The 25,016-nt window shown below is 36.3% G+C and overlaps 1 protein-coding gene across 4 annotated transcripts in view; it reads left to right on the top strand.

Moving 5' to 3' along the window:
* Positions 1-25,016, top strand: part of LOC122832292 (limbic system associated membrane protein) — a 719,104-nt gene that overhangs the window by 619,584 nt on the left and 74,504 nt on the right. For all 4 annotated transcript variants that reach the window (XM_044118884.1, XM_044118885.1, XM_044118883.1 and 1 more), the window contains 2 exons: positions 19,234-19,378; positions 21,092-21,179. In XM_044118884.1, coding sequence (XP_043974819.1) covers positions 19,234-19,378; positions 21,092-21,179 — 233 coding nt within the window. The remainder of the gene's footprint in view (positions 1-19,233; positions 19,379-21,091; positions 21,180-25,016) is intronic.

The following is a 25,016-nucleotide window of genomic DNA, read 5'->3' as shown; positions in this document are numbered from 1 at the left end:
TTTTGCAAATCTCAGGGCTTTTATGAAGTTCTGCATTCTACAAGGGTATGCACACACAGACAGATCCTAAATATGCTAATTGCTAAGTCAAGATGTTAGAAATAGCTCAGAATGTCAACACCGTTCTCATTTTGTTTTTGTTTAAAATGGTAAAACCCTGTTTAAAAAATCTGTCTAATGCACCCAGTGGGACATCACATTTAAATCTAATTTAATAAATGGGAGTTAGGGGCAGGGGCTTAGCTTACAAAGTAAAATATAGTTTTGCCTGATTTTTACAATTAAAACCAGCTATACATAGTTCTTTTTTCATGTTTCTTATTTGAACCACTATTTCCCCCTATAACCTGTATTATGCATTTCAATAAAAGTTGAGGAAGAAACATTGCCAGGGGTGCACAGTGTCGCTCTCTTTCAAGTGTTGATGTGATTCATATGCTGTAGGAAGCATAGAATAAAATATGAAAAGGGTTATTGAAAAAGAAGTTTGGCTTTTAAATTTTTTTGTTTGTAAAGGGCCAGAGGTGTTTCTGCACAGGAGTATTGAGACTGACCCTTTTTATATATATATATATATATATATATATATAAAGTTCTGATTTTTTTCATGGTTGTGAATCCAGACTGCTAAAGACAAGGGAAAATAGAAAGCATGCTAATCAATAACTCTCTGCTCTGAAATAATAATAATGGAAAAATGTAGAGTAGAGTACATTCTAAATATTAGCAATTCTACATGTGCTATTTTTATCATTTATTGATATGGATTATTAAGTTGTCCAGATCAGAAAACAGGCCCTTTTTTGGCTTCAGTTTATGGGTTCCTGTGGCACTGGATGGATTTCTAACTTGAACGATCTGAGTTTGCCATTAGTCTGCTGCCAGCCTGCTTTGAATTCCTTTTGATATTCTTCTCCTCACTGAGCACTTCTGTTCTGTCAGAAAAGTTACAGTTTGCAGAAAGCAGGCTATGCCAGACAAATCATTGATATGTGGCTGTTCTTGTATCTTAGCTGCCCTATCTTTGAGCCACAGTTCGCTTTAATGGGCCTATGAGCAGCAACACATCTCGAGAAGGGGTGAATATGCTTTGTACTCATGAACATCTCTTGGTTAAAACAGCAAGGGAACGCATCGTGCTGTTTATTTTTGCTCATGGTTTCTATCATAATCCTTTCCTCCACTTTGTGTAGGTCGGTGGGTGGTTCTTTAATGTTGGATGAATGTGAGGAAAAACACTTACCAAACACTAGGCTTTTAGGCTGTCATTATTACTGCAGAACAGAGAGAGGGTCTCTGGAAAAACAGACTTTCAACACAAAGGATATTTTGACATCAAACTGTAATAAAACAGTGTAAATAAAACCAATTTATTTATTTATTTTATTTCAAGTTCAACTTATTGAGCCTCCAGGCTTTTCATCATGCTGTCATGTTCTGCTGAGACACCAAAGCCATTGTGAATTGAACATCTTCAGCAAAATGTTCAGTTATTAGGCTTTGAATGAGTCGTGGTTTGAAGTAGGCTGGACTAGTTTGTTAATAGCATCCTATATTACGCAATATGTTATATTTTCATTGCGTTACAAAAGAGTAGATGAGCAGTTCCACATGTGGAATCAGAAATTACCTGCTGGATACAAGGAACTAAAGGTCTACCAAGTGTCTGTAGCAAAGGTTTGACTAGACAGGCTTATGAGAATGTTTGTATGTCATAATTGATGAAATTCATCTCTACAAGTGATTGTGGACCTGGCAATTTGACTAGTAGTCAGTGTTAAGAACTGAAGAGAGCACTAGAATTCCTATTTTTTTATAAAGCTTCTAATAGTGTTTTATCAGTAATCAAGCATATATAATTTGGGTTAGCAAAAGCCAAGGGTAAAAAGCAAAATACTTGAAAGCTCAATTGTTTCTTTTAGAGACAACATTTTGTTGGTTGATTGACAACTAAACACTTAACAAGCAGTACAACTGGCTAGTTCGGCTTCCAACATTAACCCGTGTGCCAGACAATAGTTGGTTTCTTAGGGAATATTCAAATAATGTGAGAGAATTAAAGTGTCAACTCAAATAAGCGCATTCCTATGGAATCAGTTTTATTATTTTCCAAATTCCATTTAAATTCTTCCCCAAATTCCAAGTTTTCCATTTTAAATCTTCAAATGTACTTTTTTTTTTTTCCATTTTAAACATGTTTATCAACTCCAACAGTACATAATTGTGATGTGAATAAAATAGAAAAAATTGAACAATAACAAATAGCCAGAGGTCAACATTTACCGTTATTTTGTTTAACAACTAAAACAAACTACTGTCGTTCAACAGAACATAGTTTTACAAGGTGTTATAGCATGTCTACCACTTTTCTTTTAAGAACTCAACTAACAATCTTATTTTTAAAATAAAATAAAAATTCTCTTTTTAAAATGCTTTAGTCTAACTAAACACCAAAATATTTATAACGTATAAAAACTGTAAAAATTAGATGTGCACTCTTGAGTGATGATCAGGACCTTTGTTAATTTTTATTTCTTCTTTCCATCTGTCACATACATACATCTCCATTGAAATAGCTACTGTTAGTATTTTGGCTCTTAGCTACTGTATATCCTACTCTTCTGGCCGATGTCGGCTAATTCTGTGAAATTATGCATTTTATTGTGAATTCCATCTTGTCTATTAAATTCCACAGTTCTATCCATGTTTTCTGAATCACAGAAATTACAGGGCCCAAAATAAGTAAAATATTTTGCAGTTCTCTGACGAAACAGTAGGAGCCGTTACTGAGAAAAAAATCAGCATCAGAATTGGAAGCAAAAAAAAAAAAAAAAACACATTATAGGCATTTAAGTTTAAGTTTTTTTTATGTACAGTACCGACCAAAAGTTTGGACCCAACTGTGTGTCCAAACTTTTGGTCTGTACTGTACGTTTTTTGTTTTTTTGTTTTTTTTTGTTTTGCTTTCAAGAACATTTTACATGAAATAGAGATTGCTAATTTGTAGATAGCATGAACAAAATATATAAATTTGGGTCTTTGCATGCTAATTGGCAAGATTTTGTATGCATATGGGGCATAACTGCTCGATGGTTCTTACTACATGCTTTAAGTATTATTTTATGAGTACAATATTCGGTATATTTGGTATAGAATTACCACCCTGGGTGTGTGATAGTTCAAGCAGAATTGATGACAAAAGTTTCAGAGGTGTCATTAAATGCTGTTCACTACTCTGATCGTTGAAAGACAACTTTAAGTTGTTTGTTCATAAATTTGGACTAAAACATTTATTAAAGTTCATATTTTCAAGAAACGGACATCTTTAGAACACTGTGTAAAATGACATACTGTAATACAGAGGAATGTCTCTATGCTCTTTGTGTCCGTAGCTATGATAAAAATGAAATGACATTGTAAATCTTATCCCAGTAAAAGTTCTGGTAGAGCATGCTGTTGTGACTCTAGCCTTCCAAGACTCAGATTGGATTTCTGAGCCAGCTTTCTTGCCTGGCTGCTTTCGGTGAAGACACAGGATGTCACAGTTCCAGATGGGAATCTGAAGCCAGAATAGAGTAAGATTGAGCAACAGATTGAGCTTCATTCTGAGCAGCTGCTTCTTTAGTCTGTGTCCACTAAAAGAGCGGGAGTGATGGAGTGCCAGGAGATCCAGTTTGACACAGTCAGAAACTTTGCCCTGAAAGCCCTATTTTTTTTTACACCCCTGTAACTTCTACATATTTTGTTGAGTTAAAATGACAAACACTATAACCTACAGCAAATGTGGAATAAGATGATCTGATACCAAAATTGGAGTTTTGCAACCCTGAACCCGAACTTTGTGCATAACCCTGAACACACCATTCTTGATATGAAGCATGGTGATGGCAGCATAATACTGTGTAATGGTTTAGATTAGATCAAAGCATATCCATCTGTCAGAATGGTCCAGTTAAAGTCTAGACATAAATCCAAATCAGAATGCTTGAGCTTATTCTTCTATTTTTACAATTACTCAAAGCACTTTTGGTTGTAATCTGGCAAAATGGAAAAATAAAATAAAAAATGTTTCTGCAAGGCACTCTAAGATACAAAAACACATTTATCTTTTTTTTGTAATTAGTTATTTCCATGGTTATGAACAACAAAGGCATGCTTTAGACACAAATGATTAATAAAGCTGTATTTGAATAAAACTACAACTAGAAGAACCAAAACCTTAAACTTGGGTGCAGGGATCTGAAAAATCTTCAGCTGAGCTTCTCCACAAAAACATGCAATTGAAAAAGCCTCATAAATCAAAAATGCTTTGTGAAATTAAAGTCTATTCACAGCTCCGACAGAGCTACTTCATCACAGCTTCTTTTTTTACTCTATAAAACAATGCTAAAAAAAATCTAACTGTGTTTAGCCAACTTGCCTCTCAGCCCTACTCGAATGCTTCAGAGGCGATGCTCTCAGAAGCATAAACTGTCAGCACCTTCTGTTGGTGGTTTTTAAAAAAAAAAAAAAAGCATCTAATTTTCTCTCTTTGTGTGAACTCCTCGCTCTGTCACTTTTTGAAAGCGAGGCTGGAGAACAGCACTGTCCATGCAGTTAACAGCTTGCTCGTTTTCTTTATCACAAACAAACAACATACTGTCTGAATAGAAAGGGCATAAGAAATGTCAGATCATTTAACGCATTTCACAGTAACCCTGAATTAATTGCTTATGTTATAAATAATACTCTCCTGGTAGCATATAGAAGCCCGCTGTTGGGCTTTTGGCTGTCTCTTCTCTCAAAGTAACTGCATAAACAATTTGTTCTCATTCTATACCTTTGCAATGCTTTTACAAATTTTCTCTCTCCTTTAAACCCCGCTTTGTTTTTTCCTTCTCAAAGAAACTTTTTGTTTTCTTTTTACTTAAAACTATGAGCCTGGCACATTGCTTGAAAAAGAAAAAAGAAAAAAACATGAAAACGGCAAAAAAAAAAAAAAAAAAAAATCATGAGTAACTCACTGTCCTCAAAAGCATTCTGTGAATTCAGCTCAAATGAGTCATGTTGGTATGTACTAAGCCATGTTGGTCACCAATCTAGGTATTGCTGCAAAAATTTTAATTGTTTAATGTACAATCCAGTCTTAAATTACAATGAAGAGTAGCATGCACAGGCTGACCAGGAGGAAGAGAGGGACAGGTAGATTTTCTCCACTGTATGTAAATTCATGTCCAAATAACAATGTAAGCCACGGTACAGGCTTTATTTGCTCTAGAACTTGAGAAAAGTTATGATTCTAACAAATCACCTTTCTGTCTCAAAAGGTGATTTGCATGTAGCCAGAGTGACTGTAGTTAAAGCTAAAGCAACTGCTTCTGCCTAATTTGTCTGGATTAAATTCAGCTGTCTTTAAGTGGGTTTGTAACTTGTAGAAACATTCTTAAAGTTTATCTTAAGGTTAGAAATTCAGGAGGTGAATTTCTGTGTGCCCTAAAAAAGACCTCTCAAACTCTACTTGTTAGTGGAAGTTTTCTACATGAATATTTCACACTCATTATCCAAGTAGGAGGCTAAGAGAATCTGTACATATACTGATATTTATCCTCAGTAGTTTTATGAGGCATTGTTGCTTGCCAACAAGGTGTCTTCTATTGTTGATCGAAAGTACTCAGCAGTCATTCTGGTTCTGCATGGATGAAAGACAATATAACACTTGGCACTGATTCACTACCTTTTCCCTTAAAGCCTTTAGCTTTAAGGACTTTTGTCTCTGACTGAACAAAGTTCTTATGGAAGGTGACAATAGTGTGAGGCTGGCACAAAGGGATTTCCCATTTTACTGTCACGTTAAAGTGATATGCTACATGCCACAAAGCCAGTTCCAATCTACCTGTGACATACACAGAATTGTTCATGTCAAGATGCCACAAAATGGGTTTTCCAGTTGATGGAAATGGGATGACCAAAGCAAGCACCTTGAAGGGGAAACAAAATCAGTCACAGTTAAAATGAACTCGAGCAGTAATCGTTGCCAAGTAGCACTGGTCCAAACCAATGGACTGTACCGATGTTATCAGGAGTCCAGGTGAGGTCACTGTTCCAAAATGATTATTACTTCCTCTGCATCTTGGAAAATTCAGATTTTAGTTACTGTCCAGCATTCTGTGTGCAAAAACATTTTTAAAGCAGTTAGTGTTCTGTAGGCTTTTTTTTATTCTTCATGTTTCATGATTGAAAATCAATAAATGTGTTCCTAATCCTTTTCTAGAGAACATTTCAGTAAAAAGATAGGTGAGTGTTTAAAAACCTTTATGTTGAGCTTCCTCACATGATGTCATGCTACAGCCACAATCATGGATGTCTTTTATTCAAATTTTGAGTGATAAACCAACACAGGGTAGCACATATTACATTGTCGCCTCCAAAATGCTTACAAGTCAGACATAGGTTCTGTCAGATTACTTCTGTTCACAGGACAGTGAAGACGTTAGTAAAATAAAAGTAAAACTGAGCTGGTTTAGGAATCTCTGTGCCCAGTAGATACATAGTTGTTTAAGTGTTAATCTCTAAACGTGGGGAGTTAGTTGGGGATCTACTTAGCAATTTAGACAGCAAAGGTGGTGAGAGTTGAAACTTAAATGGAGGTATATATTATATATTTCAGACTCATATCAACCAATCAATCAACTTTATTTTTAGATCACATTTTAAAAACTGCTCCAGTAGTGTGCCATTTTATAGCACAATCAAGTAACTATGTTACTTTTCATTTGAAAATTTAAAAACAAGTTTAAAGAAATCTGACTTGGGATCACAGTCTTATCTGCCTTTAGTCTCACAGCCTTCACAAACCAAAGAAGGGTTATCATTTGATAGGTAGCTATTATTTATTTTCATTTTACAATTATGCAATTAACTAGCGTTGATCTTACTCTCCCTATAAAACCTTTGGGCTGTAACATGACAAAATGTGCTACAAATTCTCTTGTTTCTGTCCCATATATCAGCCAGCCAATAAAATAATTTATTCAGCTTGATTGAGTTTACATTACAAAGCCTCAAATTCCAGAAGAGCATTCTCTAAAATTAATGGAGCCTTACTCTAACTTTTGCAGGAGTGTAAAATAAAAATGCATGTTTCACTACCTCAGATAGACTATACAATAGCACAGCAAGGAATCTGATACAACGTATATGGTTACTTTACAGCTAATACATAGCAGTTCCTCACTATGTGTTGTGAAAAGTTGAGTCTTCTTGTCGCCCTAAGGATGACTATATAAAGAGGCAAACAATGTGTGGCACTTTGCTTTAAACAACCCTCCTTATCGTCACTTCTGCCAGAGGCTAATTTCCTTCTTCGCAGAGTCGGAGTTTTACCACAGGGACATAGTTTCTTTGTTTATTAAACCACCACTGTGATGAAATTACATTCTTCTGCTCATTGATTTTCTAATGTCTGTTGAGTATTTCAGCATGATTATTAGCTTCAAGATTTTTTGTCTCTTCCCTTTAAATATAAAAGTAAAAGAAGAGTAAAAGTAAAGACGTTTCTAAGCCTACAGCCTCTCTGTCTTCTTCCATCCCTTTCTCTTGTCAGTGCTGCTTGGCGTGGTGCTCCAGAAAACTGCAAACATGGAGACAGCGCAATAAACGTGAAAAGACCCACGTATGAACGAGTCCGTAAAGTTGTGTAACTAAACGCCGTTATAATCAGTAATATTAAGAAAAGTGTCACAAATCTGTGCAGCTGGACATGTGAGTTGTGGAGCGGCAGGAGGAGCGCTGTGCGCTGCGCTCTGACAACGAACCAGGGCCACAACACAGAACCTGGACGCTGGAGCGAGATGTGTGTGTCGGGGGGGTTAAAATCCTATTTATAGTTTTCCAGACAATACTGGAATACACAAAACCACACACAAATTACAAATTTTTTTGTACTGTTGTAACCATTAAACAATCTCCCCTTCAGATGGAGATACATTGTTGATGCAAACATTATAAAATATATTGCAATTAAGTATTGGCAAAAATCAATGTAATTTTCACAGGTGGCAAAGCGTTGTTGTTTTCAGCAGCTGAAAGTAACTAAAAAAGTTACTTTTAATGTAACTTAGCTACTTTCCTAACCACGTAATCAGTAATCTAACTAAGTTACTTTTTCAAGGAGTAATCAGTAATCCGATTAAAGTTACTTTTGCAAAGTAACTATGCCATCACTGGCCTACGGGACAGAAGATGTTCCAGTTTGAAAGAGATAATGTTAACACTGAAGCTCTTTCCCTTTATATAGAACCATACCTGCTTTTGTCATTGCTGCCATTAGATCTTTCTTTCACACAGTGGAGTCTCAATGACTAAAATGGTACTGTGAGTTCAATTCACACCAAGTGCTTTACCCATGATGATGACACAGTGGCAATATTTGCTTGCAGCGTTGCACAACTCCTCATGCAATTCTTTACCTATTGACTAGAGGATGACATGTATGGCTTTTGTTTTGCTTGGCACATTTTCTAGTTCAACCATTGACCTAATAAAATAATACTCTGTGATTACTTCTCTAATTTAAGCTTTGAATGCAATTTTCACACAAACAATTCCCATGATTTCATTTATTGGCGATTAGTCAGTGTAATAGTAAATATTGTTATTATTTAAAATCACAATTCTATGGGTTATTTGTTTAATTAATCTTCCATACTTTTACTCTCTGTGGTACTTTCACCTTTGTTTTTCTGCAGCAGAAAACATTATGTGCTATGAAGACGAACCTTGTATTTGTTTACATTGTGCCACTCTACCATATAATTTAACAATAATTTAAGTCAAAGATATGATTAGAATTTATTTGCAGTCCTCTGTGAGTCCCTTGCTGATCCTAGATTATGTTCCTATCGTGTCATTATCTTGAGGCAATGAGTTTTGTGGCACAGCTTAAAAGGGCTTCTGGGGCTTCTGCCTTACCGCCTGCATAATCTAATGACCGGATCAATGAATCAATACATTTTCACTCCATTATCATCTTCGATTTGTGGTCTAGATCAAGGGAGTAAGAAAGGGTCTCTGTCAGCCCAAAAGCTTTTGCTTCAACACTGTGGAACAGGGGATTAACATTAACTACACATGGTTTCCTAGGTTTTTCTGAACAGGTGTAAACTCAGCATGAAATGGATGATTAAAAAACATATTTTAGAAAACATCTTTGAGCTGATGCAATCCTTTTTCTCATGTTCTCAGTAGCATGCTAAAGGTGTTAGCATTAGGAAACCTTGATGAGTCTTAAGGGAGCACTTGAAAATAAGTTGATCCCTGGTAAATAAGTAAACATCCCACTATTAAACATCAGTGGGAGTCCATGTGCAAACAGAATTTTTAGAAGACTAATAATGATCACAACCCATGGAAATAACACCCACATATAACTATAATGCTCTTCTGGTCTCATGGTCATACTATTGATATAGACAACAAATAGAGGTTGGGCCTATCTTTTTGGGAGAATGAATTCTTCAAATAAACGAGAAAGGTTGATGTCCAGATGTTGACTATTTAGGGCAAGTCTTTCTTTCTAGCCGTTTTTCACAAGAAGTCTAAAAAAACATTTGAATTTAAGTATTTTCCATTGAAATATTCACAAGTGTGATTTTCACTAGATATAATGAGATCCCCTCATAACAAATCACCACTCTATTGTGGTGATTTGTGGTTGGTAAATAGTTTCTATCACTTTGAGGGAGTCTTCATTCCAACTGAGCAGTATGCCATGGGTCAGTGCTGTTTGGTTGCTATTTTGTTTCTTTCGATTGAAAAAGTGGCTCATACAACCAACCTGTTGTATGCTCCCTCCAGTTGTAGGTCCATAGGAAAATGCTAAGGTGTGTTACAGTGCGTTCGCACCAAATGCATGTTGCGTATCAGGTGCGTCTGGTGTTTACATTCAAAGTCTATGTGGAGGCACGTTTGATTACGTATTGATTGGAATCTGAAAAATATGCCATAACCTTTAAGGTGAGCTTGAGTAAGAAACTACCTTTAGTAAGATAACTAAAAGGAAAGGAGATGGGACCTGTGAGTATCCAGAGATGACGATCAGAATAAAAAGAATTAAATGAGAACACAAATTAACTGAATCACAAAAACTAAAATGCAAAGAAGTTTTCTATTTTAAATATGCCAAAAGTTCAAGTAAGCAAATCCTAAATATTATTTAAAGAAGAAAAACATTCAGACTATAGCCCAACAGCTTTGTAGCTCAGTAAAAAAAAAAAAAAAAAAAAAAAAAAAAAAACACACACACACACAACAAAACACACAGTTACTATTATAAACACTGGTGATATTAAGCTCTTAGCCTTTGGGTATTTTAGCAAGATCAAAAGCAGTGTTTATTAATTGAACACACTCACTGTTATGTTCCTATTCTGACATGTGAGACAAGGCAAGCTAACTGATTATAAGGACAAGTTCAGAAAGTGCTTTCTTGACATATAAGTGATTGAAGTGCATTACCCGGGCTTAGTACAGATATATTTAAATTATATATCCAGCATTCCCATTAGCCTGGAGGTTTCTGCATAAAAAAAGATGAGTAGCTGTCCACTTTGTATGTCTCCCCCTTCCTCTTTGGCATTTCTGTTAGCTCTGCCAACCCTTGCAGCAAATCACAAAAGACTTGTGACCTTCTCATTTGACACAGCATCTGTCAGTCATATTTGATCTTTTGACTCTGGCAGTAGAGCTGGCTAACCTTCAGAGCCTGCTGACAAATGTTGCAGTTATAGAGCCAAATAACATCAAACGGGAAGCTTGAAATTTTTTGAAAATTAGCCAACAGAGAACAAAAAAAGGCACATTAAAAAGTAATTACTGGCATGGAAAAGTAATGAAAAACCTGTCCCCTGATTCACAAATGACCATCACAGATGGGTGAGATGAAGCTGCCTATAAGTCATGAAAAACAGCAAATCTCTTGGCTTGTTTCTCTATAATTTTCTGAATTCTACTAGAGCTCCTCTAGATGTGCATGGAATTTCATTTAGATCTAACACGGGCCCGACTTGTAATTCTTTAACGTGAACATTTTCTGGTAGTATGAAAGAAAAGCTTGGCCAACAAAATCAAAATAAGCGGCTTTTATTCTAGACAGAAGTTATTCTAAATGTTTGGCACCTCCAGACTACATGAAGCAGCTGTTTATAAAAGCATCTTTTTGCCTCCGCTCCCCTCCCCTCCTCTGCTCTCTTTCTTTGGCACTGCATAATCAAGTGCTTCACCTCTTTGTAGCTTTAATGCACAAGAGCAGAACAGTCTGATGGATCACATAGGAGAAAAATATGGAGAGCAGAGAAACGAGGCAGTCATTTCACAGTGTCGGCTTAGATACCACCCCTTATGTGACATCCTGCGATAATAAAAGGAAGTTGCGTGTTGAGATGTCAAAACAGAATAAAAACAGCAAAAAGCTGAGAAGGTTTTGACTCTACAGCCAGTAATTGCAGATTAATGTGTGTAATCTGCACCTGTGAGAGGCAAGTCGCTCACATTGCAGCAATAATAACTATGCTGTTCATGCCTTCTTTTAGCAAGATGAAAATCACCCTCGATATAGACATCAACAAAATCATAGGTGCAAATCGGAGGTGACGTTTTATCTACCGTTGCTCTGTCCATCTTCCACTAACACTGTTACGGTAATTCTATACGGTCAGAGAAACTTTAATACTGGAGAGCAGGGAATGAGCTAAAACAAAAGAAAAAGGGAATGAACTGAGAATGGGACAGTAGAGATAGACTGGATAAGATGGAGTGGCAATATAAAGAAATTATGTGGCAAGCATGAATATTGAAGACCTGGGAAAGAAGGCAAAAACAGACAAGGCATGTACAAAACAGTAAAAAAGGATAACTTAGAAGAATAAGAGTGACAAAAGGAGAAAATATGACTGAGGCAGGAAGCACAGTACATCTCCTGAGATTTAATAGTAGCAACCTGTTCTCGCCATACATCCTCCTGCCTACATCTCAATGAGGCACCATCTGTCACTGGCTCGTTACGTTCGACCCCTTCTCCCTCACAATCCTACCTTGCACACAAACATAATGCAGGAGAAGGAAAAAAAAGTGGAAGATTGGCAGAGTTTACATATGAAATTCAAACTTCAGGCCTCCTTCATCCTTGACTTCTAATCTGTGTGAACAATTATTAGGCAAGTGAGTATTTTGACCATGTTACTTTTGAGGCATGTTTTCTAACTCCAAGCTGGATAAACTTGAATGCTTAATGGATTTATTCATAGCAACTGATGTTTAATGAGAAGTTGGGAAGGCTGTGGGCAAAGGAGGTCAACAACCTGTCAAGGTGTGTATAATTATTAGGCAGCTTCTTTTTTTGAGCAAAATGGGGGCCGAAATAAATATTTAACCAACTCAGAAAAGTCAAAAATCAACAAGTCTCTCAGAGGGACAAGTGTGTAAACAAACACACTTATCTCTCTAAGAGACTTGTGTAAAGAAACACACTTATCTCACACAGAATGTCACTTAGTTACATTCTGTGTTGCTCAGCAGTTAACTTTAAAATGTCGTGAACGCACAACTTGGTAGAAACTTTGAAAAACTTTACTAAACACAACAAAATAAATTGAAATGTATTTATTTAACTTAGTCCATACAAAGGCATTGCAGTAAGCTTACATCTGAATCATGTTCTTATGAATAGCTCATAAAACATAATGACTGGTTTGTAGCCATTTTTGATTAGTAACATTCTCCCCTGTGGTTGAACAGGCTAAGTCTCAAAACAATCAGTGTAGTGCTGATTAACAACTTGCTCTGAGCACTGAAACTTGCAAAACAAAATGGAGGAGTTTCATGCTGAGGGAATTGTTTGGTTGTTTGTGGCTATCAACAGAATTTGAAAAAGGACAAAAACAATCAGTAGTTGGAGTTCTATATGTGCCGGGGCAAAGGGAAAATAACATCCAACCTTAGCTGAATGGGCTTAAAGTAAAGTTAATTTTTCTTTCTTTCTTTTTTTTATTCATCACAGTTGCTAAGAACTTCCAGCTAGTTGTCTGTGATATTCTGTTTTCCCACCATAAAAGTAAGAGGTGGACTTGACCAGCAAACTGAAAAAGGTTCATCTCATGTTTTTTAACCCCTTCAATGCATGTAAGTGTTTTTGGGGTGAGTTAGTGGGTTTTAACAGGAGAACAATACACAACAAATGACAAATCAGCACATTAAATGTTAATCACACATAAAATCAATCATCTATCAGCTCAAGTCTCAGGCCCAAATCCTGTAGAAGGGGATGAGCTGTGAAGAAGAGAACATCAGTGAGACTCTGAACCTATTAAAGAGATTTTGTGAAGAATAATGGTTAGAAATATACTTCAACTGAGTGTTGTCCTTCTCCAATTAAAAGCTACACACTTTGAAGTATACTTAAATTATGACATCGTGTAATGCATGGGAAGTGTATGAATTGTAACATCGCCTAAGCAAGAAATGTTGACTAAAGTCATTTCACAAGAGCAAAAAATGACCTTTTGGTATGACTTGATTTTACAGACAAAATCTTTTATGTACTTTTTTTTGTTTCCTTTTTACATGATGATTTACAGATTATTCATTCATAATGCTCTTAACTTTAATGTTTAGAAAGAAAAAACGTGCTCGTATATGGTCTGGGTTTTTACAGCAAGCTCAGTTGTCCGTTTCTACATAGCATGCAACTTGTGCAAAAGATTGTTATAATTTGATAATGACAGACATTAGACAATTTCAGCTGATGGAAAAGCCATTGTAGTTGGGAGTGAAGGCCATCCTGTTGTGTATTTATTTGAAATGTCTCTTAATAAAAGGATTTGGTTTGTTTCCCCCAAAATGTCTCTCCTTAAATGCTTCATTAAACCAACAAACACAATTTCACAGGCAAGCTTTAAGTACTTTCCACTGTGGAAATCAAGATAATTAATTGTTGTTTGCCACTTGTGTCAACTCCAATTTGCAATTTCATTACATAGATTTTACCTGCTTTATTGTCAATTAACACAACAACCACACAAGCAAACATCTGTGTACAGGATAAATTTATTTAATATTCGGTTTTGTTTGTGGTTATACATTTCAATTCCAATGTGGTGTAACATCACCACTTCTGTGCTTAATAAGGTCATTCAAAGCAAACTTATAGACAGATAGTGGTAGGGATGGAAGTATCATTCACTCTTAGATTTTTATGTATTTAATATGTCACTGCTTCTGATAATCTTACTAAGGTATATTTTGTCAAATTTCAAATAGGCTTTACAATAATTAATATTTCATGTTCTTCCATTTTCTCGATACATTTGCAGCACTGTCATTTTGCTCCTTGGATTAATTAAGTATTTTACATTTAGTTGTTTATTTTGAAGATTCTGGACTTTTTTATGTTTGCAAAGTTCTGATGATAACTCTTGACGTCTTCACTTAGTGTAAGTCCAAGTAAGAGAAGCTCGCAGCAAATATTCCAGGGACCAAAGTGGATTTCTTAATTATTTATGACAAATATTGAAATAATATTGAAAAAAGGGGGCTTGCAAGGTGAGAAATGCTAAAATGCACACACACAAATTATGCCTACACACCAAAGACATAGCAGTCAATTCACCTCCAGCGAGCTCAAGGAGCAAAAATGCTCACAGAGAAACCCTTTGTGACACAGAACCCCTGGTCAATATGAGGTGTAAGGGAGGGAAGGATATGTAGGCATAGCTTTTAAAATACTATGGGGGTGGAAGAAGATATCAGAATTATAAAGAAGAAAGAGGATGAAAATTGTTTTGTTAACGGGTGAGAAATGTCAGAGACATAAGAAGAAAAGAAATAGATGAGGTCAGGTGAGGAGAGTTGGGTATTGATACAACAGTGGGTGGTGTGGCTCCTCTGTCAGTCTTGACACATCGTTCATCTCATTACACTTTCACTCTCCGGCTCCAGCCTGCTCTTTGGTCCTCCCCCACGGCTAGCCCCGGAGCAGGGTTCCGTCCCGCCCAGCTCTCCTGTCAACACAAGCCCAACTCAGCAGCTCTGGCCGAGGCATCTGTCAGCCCACACAGTCCCCTGTCAGCCATAGCCTATTGGCCAGCTCATATTGACACTGCACACTGTGCCAGAAAAAGACTATAATATACCGCAGCAGAGCATCTATCAACAAAGCTCCCTGTGAGCCAGAAGCTGAGGCATCCATCACCAAAACATTCTTCCAAAACCTTACACTGATCTCTGTGGGGATCAGTGTAAAATCAAATTAATTTGCAAAACATTTGGCTGAAATTAGGAAGCACTGAAGTATTTTCATGACATTGGAAACTCTGGGGTTGTTTTGCAGATCACAGGTTGGACTTTACAGATGGAGACACTCCATCTGTTTGCCAAAAAAATCTGATGAATATTGTCAATCTAGATTACCTAGCTAAGATACTAAATTATACTAAAGCCTGAACCTCGGTAATAGGATGCATTCCCTTTTCTGTTCAACTGTGGCTTTCTGTTTCGATGAAATTGAGTTCCCTGGGAAAGATGAGTTGAATATGTTAGCAATGAAACCAACCAAAGACAGGTGCACTGTTGTGTGTTTTAGTCTGTGACTTTAGCACAACCAAGGAAAGACCTACCTTGACAGCTTCTCTGCTGAGTAGAAGTGAGAGCTACAGGCAGACGGCTTTGACGAGTGATCGGATACTCGCCACCTCACGGGTAGTGGCTCATTAGCGAGAACAGAAAATAGTTACTACTGGGAGTGCTGTGCAGACTGAGCTGAGAGTAGCACGGGCTCGGCATGAACAATTCTGCAAAAGAAAGGGAAAGCAAAGGCCAAGTCGAAGGAGAGACAGGGAAAACGTCGATCAATGAATTGTACATTTGATTTCAGCAATGTGCTTTTCACCTCTGCTCTGGAAAACTGATGAGCAAAAAATTGTTGACAAGGACCAGGATGTGAGGCAGCCTTGGTGAAAAAGAAAACAATTACATCAATAGGATTTGTGGAGAAGTTGTGTTTTATAAAGGCAATGATGAAAAAAGCATAGAAACAAGAAAATGTTTTAGGAGGAACATTACAGTGTAGTTCTCACAAAGTGAAATGGTTTTTAATCTGCTTTGACTTTGTTCTTTATCAGCATTTTTTGTCCCACATGAAGAGAAAGCAGACTGTATAGTAAAAAAAACATAAATTGAAATTAACTGTGCAAGTCGAGGATGGTAGTTCCATCCTAAATTGATCCAATTTTTGAAGAAATTTGCTATGAATTGTGGATATTTATTGGTAATCAAATATAATCAGAACAAAAATAATTACAATCAGACTTATTGACCAAGATTGGGAATTTTGTTCCACATGCAAATAGTGTATAAACTTAAAGAACAGATAAGATAGAATATGATACGAAGAAAGGATGTTTTATGTGAAGATATTGTTGTCATAGAAACAAAATACTGACCTGTCCGATTACTTCTTTAAAAATAAAATGTCTGCAGGAAAGACTCTACATCCCCATGCCAGGACCTTTCTTGCCAGATAAAAGCACCATATGGACAAACACTCTAATAGTAAAATATTTATCAGGCTATCTGTCTGTCTTTCATATCCTTGAAAATCCACTGGTTATAACACTATAGACATTTGGAACATAAAATTAAAACTGAAATTGAGAACGTATTGGAAAATTAATTAAAGATTTAAATTCACAAAGCCAAATTGGCTTGTGTGAAAAATAGAAAAATATTATATCTTTTTCTCCAGTCAACAGGAGGCTACAACTCCCATCAAGGACACAGATGCTTCCCAACTGTACAGTCTAAGATTAGCATCCCTAATTGATAGGTGAAAAAGTAGCTTGCAAAATGTACATTAAATTTGAATTTAATGGCAATAAATAGTCCACCTTGCATAATTGTTGTATTCACTTGACTTTGCTTTAGAACATGCTGTTTTGTTATTTCTGACAAAAATGTGACTGACTTGATTTTGTATTTTACACCACACCCTTCTTATTATTTACCAAATCTGTCCTTTTAACTCACATAAGCACAGGTTTTGTCCCTGTCTCTTGTAGGCCTTTTTATGACTTGTATGTTATTTTACTTTTTTTCCCCACTCATCACTTTATATACAGAGACTGAAGCTAATCAGTGATAAAGAGAAAGCAAGTTAAGAGAAAATAAAGCCAAATGCAACCATTCTATCACAGCAGAGTTTCCTGCCTGACTGAGAACACAAAAAAGCTTCTCAGTTTGTCAATGTCTGCCTTCGGGTTGTATAAGGGTTGTAGAACATTAACTCCTTAAAAAGTAAGGGTTATTGAACACTCAACAGGATTACTTGTCTGAAGCCTTTTGTGTTTGTCAGACTGAAAAGGGTTCCACTAAAGGGAGGACACCTGCAAATGTTTCTGTATACCCACATATGTTTGCGATGGGGTAGTCTTATTCAAAGATGCTAAAGCAGATAAGCCCTAATATCTTTCTTCTTCATTGTGCTCAGGGTTAGTTCCAACAGACCAACAGCTCAGTAGCTGAAACAAATGCAGATTTTTTTCAGGATATATGGTGCTGATGTATGAAACCTGCACTGCAAGGTTGCATCATTCATGAACAATTTTGAGTCATCAAGGCTCAAAACTTTAAAGAAAACAAGGAAACTGAGCATAAACTGATCGATGCTCCATGGCTTGAGATGGTTGAGTCAGACTCCATTATCTCCTCCAGACATTTCCTCTGGATTATGGATGGTTTGGGGGGAAAGGGTTCTTCCTCAAGCTCTGTGCATTGGAAACTGTCTAAATCAGTTTAGCATGCTGCTCTTTTAATTAGACCCCTGAAGATTTTTGAAACTAAAATGGATAAGTTCTTCTGGATGTGGAAAGTGAGAGTTATATGCTATATAGTCGATAACTGCAGACAGTTATCACAGTTCCACATAAAGGGAAGGCGCATCAGCTGGGATTCAAGCTGCAAGTAAAAGCCATCAAAGATCTGACATTCACCTCCCACTGGGTCACACACTGGGGTGTCTGAACTCTCACTTTTGAGCATCACTGGAGGTCAACTGCTTCAACGCTCTGCCTCACTAATCTAATCCCTCGTAGGCCAATCCGAAGTAGCGTGCTTAACCGAGGTTCAGAGAGTTGCATGAATTTACATATGAGGTACATCTATTGTCAGCTTGCATTACAGCTTATATTCATTCTCATTTACTCTGACATCCTCTTACATTTACATTTATTCATTAGGAAGATGCTCAGCTCCTTTGCTTCATGTGTGAGATGTCTTAGCGTAAGCTTACCTGGCATAAAGCTCTACAATGACAGGAGAGTCTTTTTATAATCACAGAAAAAGGATTGCTGTTAAAGAGGGTGTGTTTATCACAAAGAGATGGTTTAAAGGAAAAGGACATGTCGAGAAGGACTGCAAAAGGAAACACTTACAAATTTTGATGTAGTTTATTGGATTTTATGTGATAGACCAATGCAAAGTAGCCTGTAATTGAGACATGGTAGGAAAGATGGAGAAGGTTTTAAAAAACAATGTATGCATTTAAACCCACTAAATCAATGCCTTGTAGAACTATCTTTTGTTGGAGTATGTGTTTACCAGCTTCGGACATCTAGAGACTGAAATATTTACCTTCTTTATAAAACACTGCAGTTCAAGGCTTTTCAGATATGGGGCAAGTACCCCCGCCCACCCCACTCCGGGTATTGACACAACTCTTCTGGGTGAGGGCATAGGAGCAACATTAGAAAAAAAGAGGCCCTTTCAGTCATACTGACCACTTAAAGTTCTTTACGGTACAGTATGGTACAGTGGAAAAAGTATGGTGAGTGGAAAAAAATCTATAACATATAAGTCATAAAAAGGCCTATAACACATTCGCTCATTTGTGCTTACAAATTTGCACATATTTGTACATCGATTCGCAGATTGGTAGTCAACTTTGAAAGCCTTTCCCAGGAGCACATTACCACTTGACACGAGGAAGCTGAAATCAAACCTTCAGCCTTCTAATTGCATTGCAACTATTCTGTCACTGATCTCCTTTCAATCACCTCCATTTATATCTCAAAAATCCCTTTTCATTCATCATACATGTCATTTTTCTAATATGATTTCTCTTCTGTTTGTATTCATTAAAAAGTGAACTGGGGTCTTTTGTTTCTCTCCCAACCGCTTATGTGGCGTTCCCTACTTTTGTGTTTGCAGGTGTTATGTTGATGACAAAGTCTCCAAGGTGGCCTGGCTCAATCGATCCAACATTATTTTTGCTGGTGAGGACAAGTGGTCCCTGGACCCCAGAGTAGGCCTGGTGACTAAAGGGCAACTGGAGTACAGCCTACGCATACAAAAGGTAATGTTGACCGCTTCTGTTAAACATCTGAGCACATGATGATTATATGAAGAAAATATGTGCCATAAGTAGTTTAACCCAGAAAATTTAGTTTTTTAATAAACATAAATGCATGTTCTCCAGGCTTTTACTTTTTGAAGGATGGCCTCTCTGTCATGCTATATTAATGCCTCAGAGAAAAAGTGGCTTACTGATTAAATTTTCCTAGTCACAAGGATCAAAAGGCATATTTTATCATTTTTTATACTTTTTTTGTTTTCAGGCTTGGCAGTCATTATAATTATATTAATTTCCACAAGTCAAGAAATTTGTGAAAAAAAAAAAAAAAACTGAGTGCAAGCAAGCCAAAGACACAGCTTAGAGTTGCCAAATACTGATAATGTTAGGAATGAAACATTAAACCCAGGCATAAGTACATGACACACTACTTCAAATACTGAAGTAGTGAAAATTATGTCCCGAACTTTAAAATGAGCTCATAAGGGTAATATTTATGTTGATTTGTTTGGTGAGGAGGATGAAGTCGGGAGAAATGTTTGATGGCAGTGTTGAAACTTAACACACCCACATCCGACCCAGAGATTCACAAATGCTCTGGGGAAAGCCCAGCCTACTTGTAATTCATCATGGTGGGCTAAGACCCATTATGACAAAAATTATTATTAAAACATAAATTCTGGCAACATTTGGGTAGTTTCTGGTCCTTCTTTTTTCACTACTGCTGTGTGTAAGATTCTGTTTGTCAGAGGAAGGATGTTGAGGTTAACCTTATCTAACCTAACATAAAACGGAAAAAAAGAGTATGAGAGTAAATCATTGACTGGGGACTGTTGAGTATAATATTTTCTGTGGCTGGAGGTGAAATTTGAACAGAATAGTCCAAATAAATCAATACGCAGAATTAAGAAGGTTAAATTAAAAAGAAGCAGTCACACAAAGTGCAGAAAAGCTGATAGAGGTTTATGTTATAACTCCCATTTGTGGTCACAATAAAGCAGTGCTCTTTAAAAATCTATAAATTTAAGAGATCACTTTTAAGGCAACTTTTGCTTGCTTTTATTTGTGTTTGTGTTGCCTCTGTAAAAGTTGAAACTCTTCTCAGAGAAAACCCTTACCATAAAGGGAGTTATTGATTTTGTTGTTGAACCAGACCAGTGAGAATTTCCTTAAACTTAGTTGCTTAATGTATCATTTGACATACTGGTAGGTTTATTGCAGCATGCAAGTCAGTAAAGAAAAAGCTGGCAGAAAATTGTTAATTTTATACGCTTTGTCTTACTTAATCAGGCTTACTAAAAAACATTACCTTGTGCCTTATATCAGTAAATACCATTATTTACACACAAGGTTTGTAATTAGCAGAAACCGTATTTGACTTTGTGTCAAGTCAAATACAAGTCACATACTAGGAATAGGCCTCTATTCCAAAACTGTGTACACTTCAAACATATATGATAAAGTGTTACTTAACTTTTTCCAAAGTGATGAAGTCTGACTGATTTCCCTGTTGTTAATTTAAGTATATCATAAAGTATTTTTGAAAATAACTCATCTAAATAACCAAGATTTAGAATGAAAGGGGCAAGTATGAGGAAAAATGTGCTAATGAAGCAGTAGCTACATCAAGAGGTGTGTAAAGTGTTTTGCAGTAATGTCAAAATAAAACTTTTTTTTAAGAATATGACTATAAAATTTTCCTTTTTTCCTCTTAAGGTGGATGTGTATGATGAAGGCCCATATACCTGCTCCATACAAACCAAGCAGCAGCCTAAGACCTCACAGGTTTACCTCATCGTACAAGGTAAGCTGCAAACACCTGTTCCTAAGGTGCATATAGCATGGTTTCCCATAATAACTGATTAGATGTACCTGGAAATTCTCTTAAAACTTGCTTTTTTAATTTACATTGTTCTCTGATATATCTCAACTGTGTCAAAATTCCCAAGTTTAGCCAGTGTTCTTAGAAGCAGCAGATATCATTATCAGTCTTCAATTCCTTAATGTGGAAACATGTCGTTCTAAGATCTTTGCAGTAAAATCTCTGAATGTGCTCAGTGAGAATACACAGGCAGTTTGATACAATTGTCTGCCTAAAGCAGTACACTTCTTTTCATTTGCCATTTCAAATGATTTCTAAGTGCACTTGACAGGCCTTCTTAACATTTGTTTTATATAACATAGAGCATGAAGGTATTTGTCTTGAACTGAGAAAGCAGGAAAACTGACAGGAGGATATGATCAGAGGTGCTTCGGGATTTTTTCCTGTTCCTTTTTTATATGCATGTATGATACATACATGAATGTAATGATACATTCCGCTTCTGAATCAAGACACGATTTCAAATTTGTCACAGACGAGACATGATTGTTGTAATGAATTTAAGCATCCACTTTTTTTGTTATGTTTTCACTAGTGATGTGTTTTCTGTGTTGAGACTTCAAAGCGTGTCTTTAGTAATTCAGGGGGATTTTTATGAAGCATGTTTGTTGATGGTGTAGCCAATGACTTTTGAAACCTCAAAATTGGGTTGCACTACATGACTGATTCATCAGTGTGTTTGTGAATTGAAATGAATGCAAGCAAAACTCTTTTTCTGTCATCATATTTTCTTGGTTTAGAATTTCATCGCAAGTGTGTTTGCAATTTATTTGAGCACCTATTTTGCGAGGGACCCAATTGTGCTTTGTCTAGCAACATTTTGATCTCTCTTAATAATTAGGTTTGCAAATGGTAGTAATAAATCATCACTTATAATGTCAAATCACCAACACAGTGATTCCTGTGTTCTAATTTTCTTCAAATTTCTGTTGTTTTAAACTGTAAAGTGTCATGTCAAAATAAACTTAAATGATAAAAAAATAAATAAATAAACTCATCGGTGCTGAAGCATTAAAGAGCACTGCACAAAAGCAAGGTTACTAACAAACCGAGCCAGGCTTAGCCCAGTCATTTTAGGATGCAAAGAGACACAGTATATGCAAACATATGCAAACAGTGGGGGATTGGAGAATCCCCTGGAATATTGGGAAGGTGAGAAATGTTTCATTCCAATTTCTATAAACCTCCTGATGTGTTTCTTGCTGTACCCGTGCTTCATCTGCACTCTGTGAAAGAATATTTTCTATAGCAGACAGAATCATCTCAATACAAAGAAACGGCCTAAACCCAAGCACAGTATTTTTTTAAAGTAATCAATATATAATAATAATTAATAATAATGTAATGTCGGTAGTGATATAAGCTTGGTTAGAGAAACAAGACCAATTCACATTACAACCCTGTGCCCCTTTTGTTTACAGTTTTCTTTTTGGTCCAGATTAAGACTGTAATCAGAATTTATGTCTTAGTATCACACACATTATTTTCATTTACTTGTTTATTCAATTTAAGTCTTCATACATCACTTTGTTTTCACATTGCCTATTTTGCATGTATATGGTGTCAATCTTAAAGCACTCACCTTCATACCTAAGGCCTAAAATAAGAGTTGCTCAGACTTATTTCACTAAATACAGCTATAAACAACTTTATCTGGAGATAAAGTTGGCATTCGGTTGCCAAATGCCTCTTTATGTGACAAACATTGTTAGCTTGAAATATTAAAATGTAAATTCTCAAGCCGTAAAATCTTATTTCAACTCTGACATTGTTAACCGTAATCAGTTTTTGCAATCAATCGGCTTTCTCAAAGAGAAAAAGGCAAACAGGCTTAATGGCTAGAACACATCCACATTCTGCATTTTCCTGAAAAATGTAGCTTCTTGTTCTCTGATGATGAAATACCAGATTCTTAATAGAAACATCAATTCATAGGTACTCCATACAACGAAAAGCAACTTCACAATATTTTTTTTTATTATTAATTTTTGTTTTAGATGAAGGAAACTTTGGTCCATATTAAAATGCATTCTTTTAAGGTTTTGATTATAAAGCTTTCATGAATAATAAAAAGATCAATATTTAAACCCAAAATATCAAATACTGAACTAAGCCAATCCAAAAAAATGCTTATTCAAATTTTTATCATATCACCAGTAGTCTATTTTTTCTACATGCTCTATAACCTCTTTGTCCTTTAAGAGAAAATGTGAATTTCAACATACACTGACTATGATATTGAAAATGTCTCAGATTGAAGCACCTGAGCAGTTTTGTAGATTATTTACCACTTCATTTCTGATTTCTGTCTGCTTTGGCATCATAAATGAAAAAGAACAATAGGAACATCTGATGTTGTATCAAGGTCAAAACAGACAGAACCATTATCTTTCCTTATGTAATTGTATTTTTTGTAGTCTTCTTTTGCAAAGCAGCAGTTACTGTAGTTTGTGGCACTTGTTGCATAGCTCCTTTGTATGGAGGTGACGCATGTGGGGGAATGCATCTCAGTTTCACCTCTGAAATATGAAAACACTTGACAAATCAAATGTATTCCCATCATTAGTGAGGTCTGTTCCTTTAATTCAAGAGTGTGTATCATGTATGAGTGAAATGTAAGCCCAGTAAAACACAATAGGCTAATAGATAAATGCACCACTGCATAATGTCGCCTCAGACAAAACTCCACGAAGAGACTCTCTCCTTTCATTATGAGCTTATCAATTCATCCATTAATAAAATTTCCAAAGGTCAGTGCTTGTATTGATGCTGCTCCTCTGGGATTCATGGCTGCAAAACTGCCTGTCCTTCCCAGAATCCATTGCATGCGATTAGTCAGTGCTTGATCATCTGAATGTCCTGTGTTGACTTCCAAAGTTTCTGAAGGAAGGATCGTTTATCACAACTAATGCAATAGTTAAAGCCAAAAATTGATTTTTCTTTTTTTTTTTTATTCCTGGCCGTTGTGTCCTTTGTTTCACCTTTCAAATAAGATTATTAATCCTGCAGTCATTGGTGCTCAGCTCCTTGCTATGTGGGTGTACTCTTTTCCTTTAGTTTCTTTTAGCTCAGTATGGTTTTGCTGATTAAAGACAATTGGGTTCAGAAATCGAGAACAAATGTAGGCTAACAACTGGCTCCAGGGTGCAGATGGAAGAGCTCATAATTTGTTGTAATAACTAATAAATGCTTTCTGAACAACATAATACAAATGTAAATTCAGCTTCTTCAGCGCATTAGCTTTGGACACCTATTCACTCGCTTTAGCTCAAATCTTTCATTCACAAGATAAGAATGTCCCTTTGTGTGCAGCAACACTTACACCCTTGCATGCAGCGACCTGAACCAACTCCCACAAAAACCCAATCAACTCTGTAGGATAATAATTCACCCTGCCTTCATCTTTTAATGGGTATGAAAGTCCTAGGCATCAAACATTGCCCCTGGTTACAGACTCCCAGATCAGGTTCACATAACCAGAGCTGACAATTTTCTGCTCGCAGGGACAGGGAAGTAATTGGAAAACAAATGGTCAGACAAAGTAAATTTGTGGAGGATGAAAAAGTGGCAGACTTGTGGGACTTATACAAGAGAAACCCAGCAGTTGAGTGATTGCACTAGAAATCCCAATATAAGGTAGGTTCCCTACTCTAATCTGCTCAGATTTGTGGGGGAAAAAATATAATAATTTTATTATGTGCTAGAGAGAGAATAATTAAAATTTTTCATTTAAAAGTAAAGGATTTGTACTTTGAGGCT

The sequence above is a fragment of the Gambusia affinis genome, linkage group LG06 (assembly GCF_019740435.1).
Source record: "Gambusia affinis linkage group LG06, SWU_Gaff_1.0, whole genome shotgun sequence".
In the NCBI taxonomy this organism is placed as follows: Eukaryota; Metazoa; Chordata; class Actinopteri; order Cyprinodontiformes; family Poeciliidae; genus Gambusia; species Gambusia affinis.
This window is presented reverse-complemented; position numbering and strand designations above follow the sequence as displayed.